Consider the following 17,637-nt stretch of genomic DNA (forward strand, 5'->3'; position numbering starts at 1 on the left):
TATAAAGGGTTAGTATAAACTAAAGTTGGTATATAGCCTTCAATAACCACAATGTTTTGTAGACACACCAACTTTTGTGAACTTCTGTCTACAGGACACTACAACTACAATATGCCAATATCTCAAGAACCATTTGACACAAAACATTTGGTGCACTTACAGTATTATACCTAGTCTTAAAATGCCAATTTACCCACTCTTGAAAATGGCCGCCAAGAGCTTAACAAATTTCAGCAGTGAATGTATGCCACTGTAAAGGGCCGGTCATCATCACAGGCTCGTTCATTATGGCATATCGAAGCCATGTACGTGTGTCTGAATTTTGTCACAAATTAGTCAAAAGAGGGGACTACACATGTCAGTAGACACGTGTCAATATCTAAAGAACTGCTTAACCAAAAATAAAAAAATTGGTCTGGTTATTCTTGGTGCTGGTCTTCCTTAGATAGATATGAAATAACATAATATCTGTAGCTATTATTCCTTTTTCTGTCATTCCTCTTGAAATATGTGTTACTTGTAGGCTACTTAAAAGGCTATTCTTTGTTTGTTTTTTTTTAATATATATATGTGTGAAGAACGTTGGATCACTTAGATGGAGCTCCAGTTGTTTTTTTATGTGTTACATAAATAAACAAATGGTCTTGACTTGTTTTGAGCAGTAGCCTAACCAGACAGGAACCATAAGTTCCTTATTTTAGTCCACTTTTGTGTCCACTTTTCATGTGGCTTGTCCATTTCTTCAAAACAGCAATAATTTTCTCGTCTTGTTTAGCTTTTGAATATTTTCAAGGAACACTCTTACAAGCACGCATGTAATGTAATGACTGTAGTTTGTCAGTCACATGTTCTTGCACAGCCACACGTTGCCTAGCATCTAAACAGGTGGCGCGCAACGCAGGAAATGCTGAGAGTGAAGTTTTAAGTCTTACGTCAGTCTTGTCTAACTAATCAACATTCTCACAACCCACAAAAGTGAAAAGACAGCATGCGTGGGATATGCGTGTCGCTTTTAGACGCAGCTGATAGTTTGACCGTTTCCAGTGTGCGAGCTGTGGTTTCTTGAACATCTTGTGGAGTTGTGACAGTTATGTCAGTTTCTTCTACGTCAAAAATCTGCTTAATCGCAGTGGGTTTGGTACTCATAGCTTGTAATGTTGTGTGCATTGCCTGGCTTTTGGTGTCAAAGGTAAGAGAAGTCCTACCACTTCTGTTTTCTTGTCGATTTTATTTATTATAGAATGCCTGATTTCATCCTAATGAGTTTCTTGCTGTTCAGATACAGGCTTATTTCCAGTGACTCCCGGAAGTCATTCTTGTAAACAATGTTTATATTTTAGGCTATGTCTGGGCTTGAAGTGCACATGTTAAAAGTTATTTGAAATGTTAAGTAAGCTACAACACTGAAATACAACACTGTAAGAAAAGGTATAGGTGATTATCTTAAATGGCTAAGTTTAGAGTTAAGACCCACGTTAACACCGGTATAATCTGTTGACGATAGTGTCGTTTATGATACGAAATACATGCGTAATTTCACATCTGTTTTATATGAATTTCCGAAGACGAAGCAGTCTGAGGCATTTCCCCACGTCTGTGGTTAAAGTATGAGCCAACTTCTCAGTGCTTTGTAATGCAATTCGAGTCTGTTTCCCCTGTCTATTATAGAGGGGTGTTCATTTGTTCATTTAACTTTCTTTGGGAAAATATATTCATTTACAATATACAGACCTTATGGCAATCATGTGCACAATTCTCAAACCCTATAATTTCGTTCTCTTGTGTATCTACAGGCGCAGTCCACCATCCATCCACCCCATTCATGTATGTATCCTCATGTACAGTACACTAGCAGCATCTCATCAACTCATCTTACATTATCCTACCTGTCTGTCTTCTGTCCTTCCGTTCCATGCTTCAGGTCCACAGATTTAGTCGGATCAGTTGTGTTGCCACAGGAACATTATTTAATCTACGTTATTCCCTTTCTCATCCATTAAGCGTCTACTTGACCACCTTATAGATACAGTAGATAGATAGATAGATAGAGTTTTTATGTATTGTCATGATATTAAACAAGAAAAACACATCACTATAAAGATGGTGACAATACAATTGTGATTTGATAGTCTACCAGATTTCATATTCCAGACAGGGAATACTGTAGCTGTATGCTGTAGCATGCACAAGTACATTATGAGTGTGTGTCCATGCAGGTAGTGCAAAAAAAAAGTGAAAAGTGAATCCCAGTGCAAGAATATAATTACAATACCTAATATGTAGTACAAATACTAAAAGAAAAAAGAAAAGCATAGAAGCTTATTTAGACATACAGTGGGGATAGTTAAGTATTTGAATTCATTCTAAACTGACTAAAAAGAGAAATACAAAATCATATTTTGACAATTGATCTTAATGCCTTAATTAAAAACAATGAGTTAAAATCAGACTGCCAAGGACACCAATTTTCTTTGTGACTGTAGAATGTATCGTAAATAAATAAATGTTCTTCCTTAAATACAGGGGGCATAAGTATCTGACCCCTACCTGTATGTTAAATTCCCATAGGAGCAAGATCATTTTTTATATATATATATACATGTTTCTATTTTTAAAGGCCAGCTATTTCATGGATTCAGGATATTATACATCATGATTAAGTTCCCTTCGTCTTTGGAATTAAAATAGCCCCATATCATCACATACCCTTCACCATAGCTACAGTAGTGTACCCCCCCCCCCCTCTACTACTTCAGCTACTATTACTGGTCTCTCTCTCTTTTTCCAAGAAAGAATAATTGGCACAGTGTTCATCTAGGTCCTCAATTTGTGTCAGACCACTCTCACTTTTTTCATGTAATGTTTCTTCGAGATGAACCTCTGGACATTTATTCCTGTTTTTCTTTTAGCTACATATGTACAGTTGACTCCAGATGACATGCCCAGGGTTCTTCGAACCATATCCTCAAAAGCCCACTGCTTCCTTAAAGGTAACATTCACCTCCCCACTTTCTATAATGTATCTGTTGTAAGTGAGTTTGTTCTACACCTACCATTTCATAATAAACAGGTGAAGAAAGGGTATAAAGAAATGGATTATCTTTGAGACCTATGTGCTCTGTGCACTGGCTTACTTGAAGTCAGCAGACCGGTTTCCTGTCCGTTGACATCGCTGTCAACAAGCAGCTGAAGAGGAGTGCCTCAGTTGTACCAAAACGCGTGCTCACTGAAAATCCTCCTCTCCATAGGCTGGCATTTTTTAGGAAAAAATGTGGAAGCTGCAGTAAATTCGCTTTTATAACAACTTGAAGTTGAGATGTGAGTGGCACAGCAATGCTTCTTAGATCCGCCCACAGATTTCTGCAGTGTACTGTATTTCTTATGTGTTGGTCCCACTAAAGAGCTCATCTTCAGGTGCTTGTTGACAGCCATGTCAATGAACGGTTTGCAAACTTCAAGTAAGCTGGTGCACAAAGCATTTTTGTTTTAGCTTATCTTAGATCACCTCTGATCTTTCACCCCTTGCCTTTCTATGAATGAAATGATGTAAAACAGACAAGGCACTAAATAATCTTTTCACTGAGAGTGAAATGGATTAAAGTGCACGTTTTAATTTATATATATAAAAAGCTAAATGGCATTGCAAGTGATCCATCCTCACTGCTTTTACCCAGTGTCCAAGAGCGACAACTACACAGCAGACCTGGGCCTGGTGAAGTGGGACGAGGAGAGCCGTCCCAGGGGTCTGTCCCTGGATCCAAATGGGACTCACATCATCGTGAACGATGGCGGATACTACGTCGTGTTTGCACAGGCCGTATTTACGTGGACGAGCTACACGGGAGAGGGCAATGCTCCGCGGCTCCAGCTGGACACGAGCGATGACACAGGCAGCCAGTTTGTGGTGGCCTGGGACGAGCGCGAGGTGAAGGAGCGCGGCGAGAACAAGATGGCGCGGCTGAGTTTCCTGGTGGTGGTGGAGCTGAAGGGAAGGCAGAACATCAGCGTGAGGGCCCGGCACCGGAACAACTTCAACTACGACACCCCCGTCTCCACCTTCCTCACCGTCATCAGGTACGCCGACCTGCAGGACGCCGCCGCAAACGGAACATCCCAACACATTTGACCAGAGATTCTAGAACAGAGATCTGTTCTAGAATCTTTGCATTTGACCTTTAACCTGCCTCAGGGTAAGGGCTCACCAGCTTCCAACTCACTGTCTGAACTCGTCACAGGAGGACATTATTCACTTGCGTTGCCCCCCACCCCCATTCGGTCTCTGTGGCAGAAAGTTCCTAGAAAATGCTTTGGGGGCATTTATCTGTTTTCGTGACTCCTCTTAGTGGCTACATTGTGTGGGCCCAGTGGAATTTCCCTTACGGAGACCTCTCTGTTTGTCCTGTTGGCGTCCATGTGATGGCTGTGACAAAGACACTTTACCATGCACAGAATACTTGTAGAAAATGTGATCAGTGTCTGTCTGCCACATGCCCTGTATTATTGCACATTCCACGGTACTGGTCCTTGGTTTATCAGGTACAATGGATCTCCAAGTGCCCTGAATTGTCCATGTACATAGTCAGTATACAGTAGCTATGATCTGCTCTCATTATTATTTGAATGGCACTTTTTATCTGGATTTAGGTCAAGTAGGTGCATGTACAGTACATCCCACCTCACTGGGGCCAGGTGCAGGACACAGTAATTGTAACAGTGATAAAGGAAAGTAGATGTCCGTACACTGACAGGGGAGCTACACCAGACGCGTAACTGAAGCGTTCCGTTCGCGACGCGTAATATCCATTTTAGAAGATGGGTCTATTTTTTTTTCGAATGTACGCGCCAGTGTCGCGTCTGGTGTAGCTACTTCCATTGATTATTAGTGGTTATTAACTGCTGCAACATACGCTTCATGAACGGAACGCTTCAGTTACGCGTCTGGTGTAGCTCTACTGTGAGACTCCAAAACCGACAAGGTTTATTTAAAACCTCATACATCGTTTCGAGCCACCAGGGTCTTCTTCAGGCTTGACCCTGGTGGGTCGAAACGTTGTATGTGGTTTTAAATAAACCTTGTCGGTTTTGGAGTCTCAGTGTGCGGACATCTACTTTCCTTTATCACTTATCTGGATTTAAACACAAATGTATACTTATTATAACATTACATTCTCACACTTTATCATTCTGTTCCATGTATTTCTGTGATGTAATTCATCAGATCTAAACAAGCTATATTGAGGGAATCTTTAAAGCAAATATATGTACAGATGTATATGAACTTATTGTAAATTGTTTTTTATTATTATTATTTATCTAGACATTTTATTTGGCCATTCATCAGTGTTCTTGGGGTCTGTTTTGAACTCACAGAAGCTCATAAAGAAAGCATTGTCCAATATGTCCCTGAAATCATGTAAACCAGTAACTGGTACACATTGCATTTTGCTCTGAAAGCTACCAACCATATGTATGCTATCCTATTGTGGGCCATTTCGTCATAAGTGGACGAAACTCATTTATGGAACGGTTACACACCTGAAGCTGTCTTTTTTATGTGAATCCCATTGAGCAGTTAAACTGCACAGTATTTAACTATCTAGGGATGAGGTTTTGCCATGATTGGACAAAGACAAATCTGTGCATCTGGGTACTAAGGAAATAGTTGTGTTACAGAGCTTTCACTTCCACCTTCATTTTGTGAAAGACTGTGTTTGGCATCAGGTTTAATGTCTGAATGTCAGATACCTGTAACATAAAGTGTGGAAAAGGAGTGAGAGCACATATGGTCTTACGAGTCAAGTCAAGTTTATTGATATAGCCTATTTCACACACATATTTCATTACATTACACAAGAAACACATTCATGGTCTGTGTTTCAGTGACTCGCCCTCTTGCCACACACTTCACTTGCCCTGGCTTGGACAAAATATGCCTAAACTATTATGTCATTTTGTCATGTGGACTTCTGCTGATGACATTGTTTGTTGAATGTATTTCCTTCAAGAGGAAACACTGTTCCAGGATAATATATTTGTAATTATCTATTTATATCTAAATTAAAAAAGCTGTTATACGTTTACTAACGGTATTAATCTGTTGCAATACTGATTCAGTGTATTTATGTATTTATGCCCTCCTGCCGCATGCCATCAACAACATATCATTTGTATGCCACAGTTGTGGGTAATTGCTAATTATGTGGCTACAGTATTCAGATATGATCATCTGAAAGAATCCATAATGGCTTAATTTTTGCCCCGTATTGTATTGGTGTAAACTGTTGAGGTTATTTGTAAACTGTTGAGGCAATATTTGTAGACCTCTGTCTAGCTAGCCATTTGTGATGGTGTTTCATCTACCTGGGAAATGTCTTGGTTATTGAACTGATGTAAAGTATCATGAGAGAGTGAGTAAACAAAATCCATAGTTCAAACAAGAAACTTTTCTATATCATGTTACAAGGACATCATATAGGATTGTCTGTTTTAAGGGCATTATGCTGGTACAGTACATGTAGGTACAGCAGTACAGTTGCGGGGAATAATTTTCACTAACTGAACAGGCCAGCATGGTTGTAATCACAGAAACAGTGCCATCTAGTGGAACATTTGGATTTGTGCAGGAGATTTGAAAACATATTTGGAATTTTATTAAATGATTTAATCAACAGAAAGTCTTTAATCATTAGTAAAAGCTAAATATGTTATTGATATATATATTGATATGCTAAATAAATATTGTTTAACAAGATTAGTCCCACAACCAAGCTATCACACTCCTATTGATGTGAATAAAAATCTGAATTTAAAGGACAGGATACTTGCCCTCCTGGACTTTTTCCAGATTATTTATTTTCTATATAGTTTTGTTAGATAATTGTGTACTATTGTTGAGATTTTCACCTTTTTCTGTTTTTTTATTTTTATTTTTTTTGTGTGTGTATTGTTACCATGAGTAAACCTTTTTAAGACCTTTACTCGACTTTTACGCAAATATCCAACTTTCCCATGTGTGGAAAAAGTGTCATTCATTATTCTATACTGTACGTTTCAGACTTTCCACTCTTTGCTTGTCCACAGGTTGTTGAATAGAGCGCAGCACCCCTCCCTTGCTCCCGCAACATATCAATATGGCGACACGTGTTGTGGTACAAAGTTTTCACTTGCACCTTCATTTTATGTAATACTGTGTTTGGCATCAGGTTTAATATACAGTAGGTCTGAATATATGATACCTGTAACATTATCTGAGGCGATCTGGGAAAGGCCGTTGGGTTTGTCGGTCGAATTCGAAGCAGCCCACGAAATGGGACAGCACTAGTCACACCACTATGATGCAACCTAGGAATCTGGCCTTATAAATATGCAGCCCCTGGAATGAAACTATAAAACTCGTTTTTCTCAAAATCTTGTTCCATGAAATGCTTATAAGGTGACTTCAGTCAATGAAATCATTTGTTAAAGACATCCTGGAAAAAAGGAAAACAGACTTGAAAAGAGCTTAAAAGGTATCAGAATCTTAGGTGAAATTTCACCATGTGATGGGTTTTCCCAGATGGCATCACATGTAAGTAGATGTTGAAAAGGATGAGCTGCATTTGGTCTTTGATCTTACATTCTTAGGAAACACAAAGATGATTCATGCTCTGTGTCTCAGTTACTCACTCTTTGCTCACTTTAGGTGGACTTCTGCTGATCTTGGCCGGGTTTCCCAAAATCGTTAAGAAGCTCTTAAGTCCTAAGAACTTCTTAGGAGCGTTCTTATAACATTCTTACAACGCTCCTAAGAAGTTCTTAGCACTTAAGAGCTTCTTAACGATTTTGGGAAACCCGGCCATTGTTTGTTGAATGTATTTCCTTCATGAGGAAGCACTGTTCGAGGATAGTATATGTGTAATGATCTATTTATATCTAAATTTAAAAAGCTGTAATACGTTCACTAACTTCCTCCTACATAGACATAAAGGGACCATTTTGACCTGCTATATAATACTTTCACTATCAGTCCTGAAACATAGTCAGAAAGTCCAGAGCCACATCTGGGTTTGCTTAAACCATGTGCTGGGAATCATCCCAAAGGTGTTCTATTGGGTTGAGGTCAGGACTCTGTGCAGGCCAGTCAAGTTCATCTAAACCAAACTCTGTCCTCTGACAGAGGACTGGAAGGGGCCATCCCTGAGCTGGTCTTGGCCCCTTAGTTCCAGTGAAAGGAACTCTGAATGCATTCAGCTTTAACCAAGAGATTTTGGACAATTATAGAATATAGAATAAGAATATATACTTTTTTGATCCCGTGAGGGAAATTTACTTCTCTGCATTTAACCAAATTTAACCACAGCACACAGTGAACATAATCACACAACCCAGAGCAGTGAGCTGCCTGCCCAACCAGCGGCGCTCGGGGAGCAGTGAGGGGTTAGGTGCCTTGCTCAAGGGCACTTCAGCCGTGGACTGGTCGGGGATTGAACCGGCAACCCTCAGGTTACAAGCCCGAAGCCCTAACCAGTAGGCCATGGCTACCCAATTCCATGGTCACAACTTTGTGGGATAAATCAGAGTGAAGACTGAGAGCTTGTCTCCTCGTCCTACATTGGTAAGGTGATGTTTGCTTCATCTGACAAAAAAATTTTAAGCTCAGAAACCGCTTAACATTGACTAGAGCACCTTCAAGCAAAGTTGCATTACAAACTAGAAATGCAATTCCAAGGAATTACCAGTGCATGAAAATGCCCAAAGTGAAATTTAAAATATAATTTGTAGTTAAAACAAATAATACCAATTATGGATGGAGAGAAAGTGGAAATGGAAAGTTGAATTGAATGGAAAGTGGTCTGTGTTAATATTATGGGGTGATTGCGATGATTTCTATAATGTTTCAAGGGTAATTGAGATAGCTATAGGTTTATCATAGGGTATTCATAGTGGTTATTCAGCTATATAAAGTAGGTTGCTAAAGTGGGAGGTTCCTGAATTAGACATGAGTGTTGATAGACAGTAGGACAATTTCCAAACTGATCATATAGATAACACAGCATGGAACAGTCCAAAGGCAACTAGGCCTAGTTTATTTCATAACCTAACATCTACAGTACAGTATATTATGTTGTGATATTAAGTCATGCATTTATTGCTACTATAAATACAGTAATAATAAAAAGTCCAGCGATAACAGTACAGTGCATTTTATGCACTGTAATAATACATATGCACAGATGTTCACTAACCGGCCTGACATCATCGGATATGCTTGGTGTTTGCTTGGCTTTGATTATTTGTTCTGTTTATTATTTTAGAGTGGTTTTTTTTGTCAAATTTGATTAAATCACCTGTTCTTCATCAACAAAAAACCCTTCTATCAACATTTAGTCTGAATGGGGAAGTCCCGCAGAAAAGGACGTTCCTTCCTCTTGCCATTATGTTGATGTTTAAATCATCTGTTTCATCATGCGGGGAGTCCCGGATCTCAGCCTTGTTTTTCCTACCTCCACAATATTTAATCTTAAACAGGATTGTTGTTGTTGTGTGAATATCACTAACATTAAACACTAACATGTGTCAGCAATTGCAGATTAACTAAGTAAGTATAAGTATTATTTAATCCCATGAGGGAAATGTGGTCTGCTTTTATCCCAATCCATGATTTAGTGAAACACACACAGCACACACAGCGAGGTGAGGCACACACTAACCCGGAGCAGTGAGCTGCCTGCCACAGTGGCACTCAGGGAGCAGTGAGGGGTTAGGTGTGTGTGCGTGCAGGTGTGTGTGTGCGTTCGTATGTCTGCCTGTCTACTGTGTGTGTATGTGCGTGTCTTTGTGTGTATGTGTTTATGCGTGTGCGTATGTGTGTACGTGCGTGCGTTCGTATGTGTGTGAGTGTGTGCGTACCTGTGTGTGTATGTGCATGTGTGTGTGTGTCTGTGCATGTGTGTCTGTGCCTGTGCTTCATGTTATGCTGAGTTTAAGGAGAAAGAATCATTAAAGACTCACTCATTTGATTCTACAAAGGCAAAGGAAGTAGATTATAGGCCCAGTGTGTAGTCTGCATTCCAAATGATGTTATATAATAAGAAGGATACAGCTCCTATGCACAGCCTTCTAGATATCAGGTGCCGGTCATGTGCAGTCGTTAATAAAATCCCCCAAAAAAGTGTCAAATCACCGCACACTGGTCGACTCGAATTTGCTGATTTCTTATTTTATTTTAGTGAACAACGCGTTTCGCAATGGTGAACTGGAAAAGAGTGTAGGGCGGAAAGGATAGTTCCATTGGCTTCATTGTTGATGGGTCAGCAACAGAGCCATATAAAGGGATCTCTTTATATGGCTCTGGTCAGCAACAATGAGATAGTCTATCCAGGTATTCTTTATAGATCAGTGGTTCCACCTAGTTAAACATGGAAACGCAAAAATGAGGTGTTGTAATCACAGGTATTTCTGACCTGACATGGTCAAAACTGCACGAAATCGGCAGTGTATGATCATTTTCACACCCTCTGAATGCACGCCAAGTTTCATGGAAATCCATTCATGGGGGGGCCATGCAATAAATTAATTTATGCTACAGTATTATACCTCAACTGGCCTGTGAATATCTTGAGAACCGTAAGGCCTAGGAGGACCACCATTTTTTTGTATGTTGGTCTTAAGGGACCATGTCAACCCATTTCATAACCACTCATTTCATGTACAGCGCTACCTAGTAAAAAATGAAAAAGCAACAATGAAGTGTTGTAATCACAGGTATTTCTGGCTGACATCCCTGCTGAAAAAAACAGCAAGAAACCAGCTTAGGCTGGTAGCTGGTTTTAGCTGGTTTTAGCTGGTCTTTGCCCAAAACACAGTTATTATTGCTGGTCTTTGCTGGTGTAGCTGGTTAGGCCACCAGCTAGACATGCTGGCGTGACCATCTGAGGAAGCTGGTCGTGCTGGTGTGACCAGCCTGTCGTTTGGGATACAGCTGGTTTAAGATGGTCATGCTGGTGACCAGCCTGTCAAGCTTGACAAATGTAGCAATGTAGACCAGCAACACCAACTAAAATGACCAGCTTAAGGTGGTACGACAATCAAAACCAGCTGAATTACCATCATAAACTGGGTAAACCAGCTGAAGGTGTGTTTTCGCGAGAGTTTTGCTGGTCTAGCTGGTTAACCATCAAAGGGTGGTCAAATAAGCTGGTTAACAAGCTGGTCAACCAGCAAACCACCTTTAGCTGGTCAGGCTGGTTTTTTCAGCAGGGATGGTCAAAACTGCACAAAATTGTAGGTCCATTATGACACCCTCTGAATGCATGCCAAGTTTCATGGAACTCCGTTCATGGGGGGCCATACAATAAATTAATTTATGTGTATTTATGAGGCATTGTAATCGCAGGTATCTTTGGTTGAGACATGGTCAAAACTGCATGAAATTGTTGCTTGCTCTGTTCTAGGGGGAATAGAGTTACTCTCCCAGCTTTAAACTGGGAGTGTAGTCCCCTGAGGGTGCTGCTGTTCCCTGTCTTGGCGTTTCCATGGAGCTCATGGAAAGACAGGGAACAATCTCTGAACAGAGTCACACCACCAAATACAAAATAAATTTGCTTCTAAAGATATTTTCTCTATATATTTTTGACTTAAGTGGTCCTGGCAGTACGGGAGTTATAGATGGCAGCAAGTGTCCAGTATTCTTTTGTATTTCTGGTCCTCAGAAAAAGTGATTGCAGATATTTACTGGAAACGGTTGTAGGCTATTCACCAGTCTCACGCAGAGTGCTGAGGTGACGCAGCGTGTTTAATTACCCATGAAGCCTTTTGGTGATGTGTCTGTGGTTTCATCTACCCCTGTCGTCATTGGTCTAGTGGACCAGTGTCATTACAGCAGCCCGTTTGAGGCGTGGGCTGCTCAGTCTATATCCCCCTCTTTACTTCCCCTCCCTGATATTTGCAGTTTAGTTTCCTTTTTTGCTGGTCCAGTGTCCTTAAAGCTCAGTTTACATTCCCTCTTTAATTGTGCTCTTCCCCTACCTGATATATCTTTAGTTTAGAACTTGTTTACTCTGCCCCTGTCATCAGTGTCATTACAGCAGCCCATCAAGGACATCTCCAGTGGGAGAGAGACGAGGGCTGCTCAGTTTACAGTCCCCTCTTCATACTTTTCCCCGGTTTGTTTATTTTCTTTCTTTGAGTGGAGTGCTGAGCCCGGGGACAGTTATCTGTGCCGGTAGTTCAATCTGTGCTACATTGTGTGAGTAACCTAACGGTAGTATTCTGCTCCTAGTTCGCAGTGTGGACACACCCTAGTGGCTGAGTGTGGCCTTGAACCCTGTGTTGTCCTCGCTGCAGTATGTAGCAACTGTAGCTACAGTGAGGAGCACATGTATTTGATACCATGCTAAAACAGGAATATAAAATCATCATTTGACAATTGATCTTAATGCCTTCATTTAAAAAAATAGTAAAAATCAAACCGCCAAGGACACCAATTTTCTTTGAGATTGAAGAATGTATCATACATACATAAATGTTTTCCTTAAATGCTAGGGGAAGGAAGTGTTTGACCCCCTATGTAACCCTATGGGAATTTAACACATAGGGTTAACACAGGGGCAGGCAGATTTTTATTTTTAAAGGCCAGCTATTTCATGGATCCAGGATATTATGCATCCTGATAAAGTTCCCTTGCCCTTTGGAATTAAAATAGCTCCACATCATCACATACCCTTCACCATAGCTAGAGATTGGCATGGTGCTTTTTCCAGTAGGCCTATTAGCCTGTTTGATTTGCACCAAGCTCAATGAGCATCAAACAGGCTAATAGGCCTACTATTATTCCTATATGTTACAATTGTGACACACTTCTGATCGAGTATTTTTCATTAGCTATATGGCTCCTGCTGATGTGTAAGATATATAGATAGATAGATGGATGGATGGATAGATACACTGTTAGTCCATGGGCCAGATGAGATGTCGGTACCACTCAAGGTGGCAAAGGTTGCTTATACTTTTTGAAAACATACATGTCTGTAGTTAACATTTTTGTATGATAGCCCTTCTGGAGTTACAGCTAAATTAGGGTTATCAGCTGTTAAAGTTACCCTCCCCCTTTGAAAAAACACATTTTGACACAGGTGTATATCTTGCTATTGGCCTTTGTTAAAGACATATTTACATATTCTATTTTATTATGCTTGGTATCATTTTGAAGGGGACAATCTGAGCTTTCATTCAAGTCCTTTTGTGAACACTTTGGACAAGTACAGCCAACCCTGGAGCTCTTCAAACTTTTAATCACACACATTTTCCTGCCATTCCGCCTAAATCATATTTTTTCTTTTAATCCTGTGGCATCAGGGAGCATCAAAGATACAAAATGCAAACATTGCAATACTGGCATGACTCTAAGGATTCAGAAAATGTATCATTTGCCAATATTATCTCATTCTGAGGGGGTGATATTCAGCCTTATATCAGGCATGGCGTTTTTCGAAGAAAGCAGACCAAACAGTAAGCAGACCAAAGTCAGTAAGATTCACACTAATTGTATACATTTTTTGAAACAATGGGAATACAGCATAACCATTTTACATTCAATTAACAACTATGAATAACCAACAATAGATTTTACATTTGTCAGGTACTGTGAAAATATCATTGTAGGCCTACAATGGTAATAATACAAACAAAATGATATGATAATAATAAAAGATTATACTACTACTAATAATAATGATAATAATACTAAACAGCCTTCAGAACATGAACGGTACTAAGACAGGTCATCTTTTTCTGAATCTGACTCCCCAAGTTCAAATGAAGAGTTCTTTTCCAAAACGCTATATCCACCGTTTTTTTTCATTTGTATTTTCATGAATTATTTTTTTTAAATGTTGTTTTCCAAATAATTTCAGAGAAACTGTATTGGGTTATGTTTAGTTGATTTATCTTTACTCAATCAAAACAAAACAACAGCAGTTTTTATTGATATTACCTGAAATACACAATTAAATAACATGAATTATTAATGTTTTCAGAAATGGATTTATAGCATTTTGGAAAAGAGCTCTTCAATATTGGCTGTGACTCCTCAGCTTTTTGGTTGCTGCTGGTCTGCAACCTACACATGTCTGTGCAGGACAGTCCATTGGATAGGTATGTGCAACCTGGCAGTTTGCATGAACGCACACACTTGCACGAGAGCAGCTCCAAAACCACCTCTGGTGCAGGTGGAGAACGCATCCAGTGAATGGCCAACTTGCCATCATTGGCCATCCATCCATGCTGTGTTGGGCTTGGAACCATTGGAGATGTTTGCAGACAGCCCCTCCAGACTTCTGCTTGGTAGTTGGCCCATTCGATGTGCAGGTAAAGCCAGGCAGCTGGCTTGATTCAATTACTCCCTTTTTGGCACGAAACAGCTGGTGACGCAGTTCATTAATTTTACCTGTGCTGCTATATGTACATGCAACAGGTAAACTGCTCAATTGTCTGGAGAAGATCCTCAGTTACATTCCACGACTTTCCCAGTTGACTGGTGTCTTGGTATGAGGTGTCCTTTTTCAACATCTTCAGGGCTTTCAACTTGCCTTGACCAGCAAATGCACTGACGGTATCACAGCCCGTGAAGGCGTGTAGGCCAATTAGGCCATCACACACGCCATATCCAATTGAGCCTATCAGTTTAGCAATGTCAACAAAATGAGTGCTATTCTGTCTTCTGCTATTCTGTCTTCCACATTTCTGATAAATAGGACAGGTGATGTCTGTCTGGAATGCTAGACAAAGCACCATGACATCAGTGTCTTCAGCATTGATAATCATTGACTTTGAGCCTGCATTAGTTGCATGCAATGCATGCAGTAGCAAACGCTTGTCAGCTTCCTCGTGCATTGAGTGCAATTCTGTTACTTCCTCACACTTCTCCTTTGTCAGCTTGTAACACGTTTCTTCACAGGTGATGAACAGAATTTTGCCATGCAGAAATTGTCTGTCATTGTACTGTGGATGTTTCCATTCTTCCACCAGAAACTTGATGAGGCTGCTCTTGTTGGAGGAAATGCAAAGGAATTTCCGCCACTGTCTCACATGGTGTCCACCTACTGTACCAAGGTCCCTGTGCTGGAGAGTGGAGTCTGCACCCTTGTTTACTTGTTCAGCATCTTTGATGGAAGTTTGACGGTAGATATCGAAAACAAAATCTAGCCTCTCACTTTGTGCACCTTCTTGCAGGACTGACATCATCGCTGATTTTGCCACCTGTGCAAAGGTTCTATTGTCGCCATTCATTTTTTGTATAAGTCTCATCCCATCGATGATGCAGGTAGATGGTGTTGGGATATGTTCTGCTGGAGACACATTCTTTTTGAGTTCTAGCAAGAACATCCTTCATATTAACATTCAAGACTAGAAGAGGACCCAACATCTTTGAAATTCCTTGACAAGATGACCAAGCGACGCTTCAAAACATTCTCTGATATTAACACAAAAAGATCTCATGGAAAGCAAGGTCAAGATGTTGTTCTGAAGGCCGACAGAAACCTGTTCAGCCACATGATCCTTGTGGCTGAAAGCAGGAATGTTAATATGAAGGATGTTCTTGCTCACCCACTTGGCCAATGCTGATGGCACTTTGCGAAAAACCAACAAAGCTGCACTTGCTAGAGAACTCAAAAAGAATGTGTCTCCAGCAGAACACATCCCAACACCATCTACCTGCATCATCGATGGGATGAGACTTATTCAAAAAATGAATGGCGACAATAGAACCTTTGCACAGGTGGCAAAGTCAGCGATGATGTCAGTCCTGCAAGAAGGTGCACAAAGTGAGAGGCTAGATTTTGTTTTCGATATCTACCGTCAAACTTCCATCAAAAATGCTGAACAAGTAAACAAGGGTGCAGACTCCACTCTCCAGCACAGGGACCTTGGTAGGTGGACACCATGTGAGACAGTGGCGGAAATTCCTTTGCAGTTCCTCCAACAAGAGCAGCCTCATCAAGTTTCTGGTGGAAGAATGGAAACATCCACAGTACAGACAATTGCCGCATGGCAAAATTCTGTTCATCACCTGTGAAGAAACTTGTTACAAGCTGACAAAGGAGAAGTGTGAGGAAGTAACAAAATTGCACTCAATGCACGAGGAAGCTAACACGCGTTTGCTACTGCATGCATCTAATGCCGGCTCAAAGTCAGTGATTATCTGAGTCAACTGGGAAAGTTTAGGATCTTCTCCAGAAGATTGAACAGTTTACCTGTTGCATGTACATAGCTAATAGCAGCACAGGTAAAATTAATGAACTGCGTCACCAGCTGTTTCGTGCCAAAAAGGGAGTAATTGAATCAAGCCAGCTGCCTGGCTTTACCTGCACATCGAATGGGCCAACTACCAAGCAGAAGTCTGGAGGGGCTGTCTGCAAACATCTCCAATGGTTCCAAGCCCAACACAGCATGGATGGATGGCCAATGATGGCAAGTTGGCCATTCACTGGATGCGTTCTCCACCTGCACCAGAGGTGGTTTTGGAGCTGCTCTCGTGCAAGTGTGTGCGTTCATGCAAACTGCCAGGTTGCACATACCTATCCAATGGACTGTCCTGCACAGACATGTGTAGGTTGCAGACCTGCAGCAACCAAAAAGCTGAGGAGTCACAGCCAATATTGAAGAGCTCTTTTCCAAAATGCTATAAATCCATTTCTGAAAACATTAATAATTCATGTTATTTAATTGTGTATTTCAGGTAATATCAATAAAAACTGCTGTTGTTTTGTTTTGATTGAGTAAAGATAAATCAACTAAACTTAACCCAATACAGTTTCTCTGAAATTATTTGGAAAACAACATTTAAAAAAAATAATTCATGAAAATACAAATGAAAAAAAACGGTGGATATAGCGTTTTGGAAAAGAACTCTTCATTTGAACTTGGGGAGTCAGATTCAGAAAATGATGACCTGTTTTAGTACCGTTCATGTTCTGAAGGCTGTTTAGTATTATTATCATTATTATTAGTAGTAGTATAATCTTTTATTATTATCATATCATTTTGTTTGTATTATTACCATTGTAGGCCTACAATGATATTTTCACAGTACCTGACAAATGTAAAATCTATTGTTGGTTGTTCATAGTTGTTAATTGAATGTAAAATGATTATGCTGTATTCCCATTGTTTCAAACAATGTATCAATGAGTGTGAATCTTATACTGACATGGTCTGCTACTGTTTGGTCTGCTTTCTTCGAAAAACGCCATGCCTGATATAAGGCTGAATATCACCCCCTCAGAATGAGATAATATTGGCAAATGATACATTTTCTGAATCCTTAGAGTCATGACAGTATTTCAATGTTTGCATTTTGTATCTTTGATGCTCCCTGATGCCACAGGATTAAAAGAAAAAATATGATTTAGGCGGAATGGCAGGAAAATGTGTGTGATTAAAAGTTTGAAGAGCTCCAGGGTTGGCTGTACTTGTCCAAAGTGTTCACAAAAGGACTTGAATGAAAGCTCAGATTGTCCCCTTCAAAATTATACCAAGCATAATAAAATAGAATATGTAAATATGTCTTTAACAAAGGCCGATAGCAAGATATGCACCTGTGTCAAAATGTGTTTTTTTCAATGGGGGAGGGTAACTTTAACAGGTGATAACCCTAAT

At 40.2% G+C, this 17,637-nt stretch overlaps 1 protein-coding gene across 1 annotated transcript; it reads left to right on the forward strand.

Annotated features, from left to right (window-relative positions):
- The first annotated feature begins 885 nt into the window (after positions 1 to 885).
- On the forward strand, positions 886 to 4,900 carry LOC134101011 (uncharacterized). The gene is made up of 4 exons (XM_062554547.1): positions 886 to 1,189; positions 1,794 to 1,824; positions 2,910 to 2,990; positions 3,675 to 4,900. The coding sequence occupies exons 1-4, from the start codon at positions 1,091 to 1,093 to the stop codon at positions 4,124 to 4,126; spliced, it is 663 nt and encodes a 220-aa protein (XP_062410531.1). The 5' UTR covers positions 886 to 1,090; the 3' UTR covers positions 4,127 to 4,900.
- The last annotated feature ends 12,737 nt before the right edge of the window (positions 4,901 to 17,637 follow it).

The sequence above is a fragment of the Sardina pilchardus genome, chromosome 14 (assembly GCF_963854185.1).
Source record: "Sardina pilchardus chromosome 14, fSarPil1.1, whole genome shotgun sequence".
NCBI lineage: Eukaryota > Metazoa > Chordata > Actinopteri > Clupeiformes > Clupeidae > Sardina > Sardina pilchardus.

Bases quoted from the DNA above. Each gene is read 5' to 3' on its own strand.
- LOC134101011 (XM_062554547.1), top strand. From the start codon at position 1,091: ATGTCAGTTTCTTCTACGTCAAAAATCTGCTTAATCGCAGTGGGTTTG. The intron at 1,190-1,793 runs GTAAGAGAAGTC...GTGTATCTACAG, and splicing joins CCTGGCTTTTGGTGTCAAAG to GCGCAGTCCACCATCCATCC. The intron at 2,991-3,674 runs GTAACATTCACC...GCTTTTACCCAG, and splicing joins AGCCCACTGCTTCCTTAAAG to TGTCCAAGAGCGACAACTAC.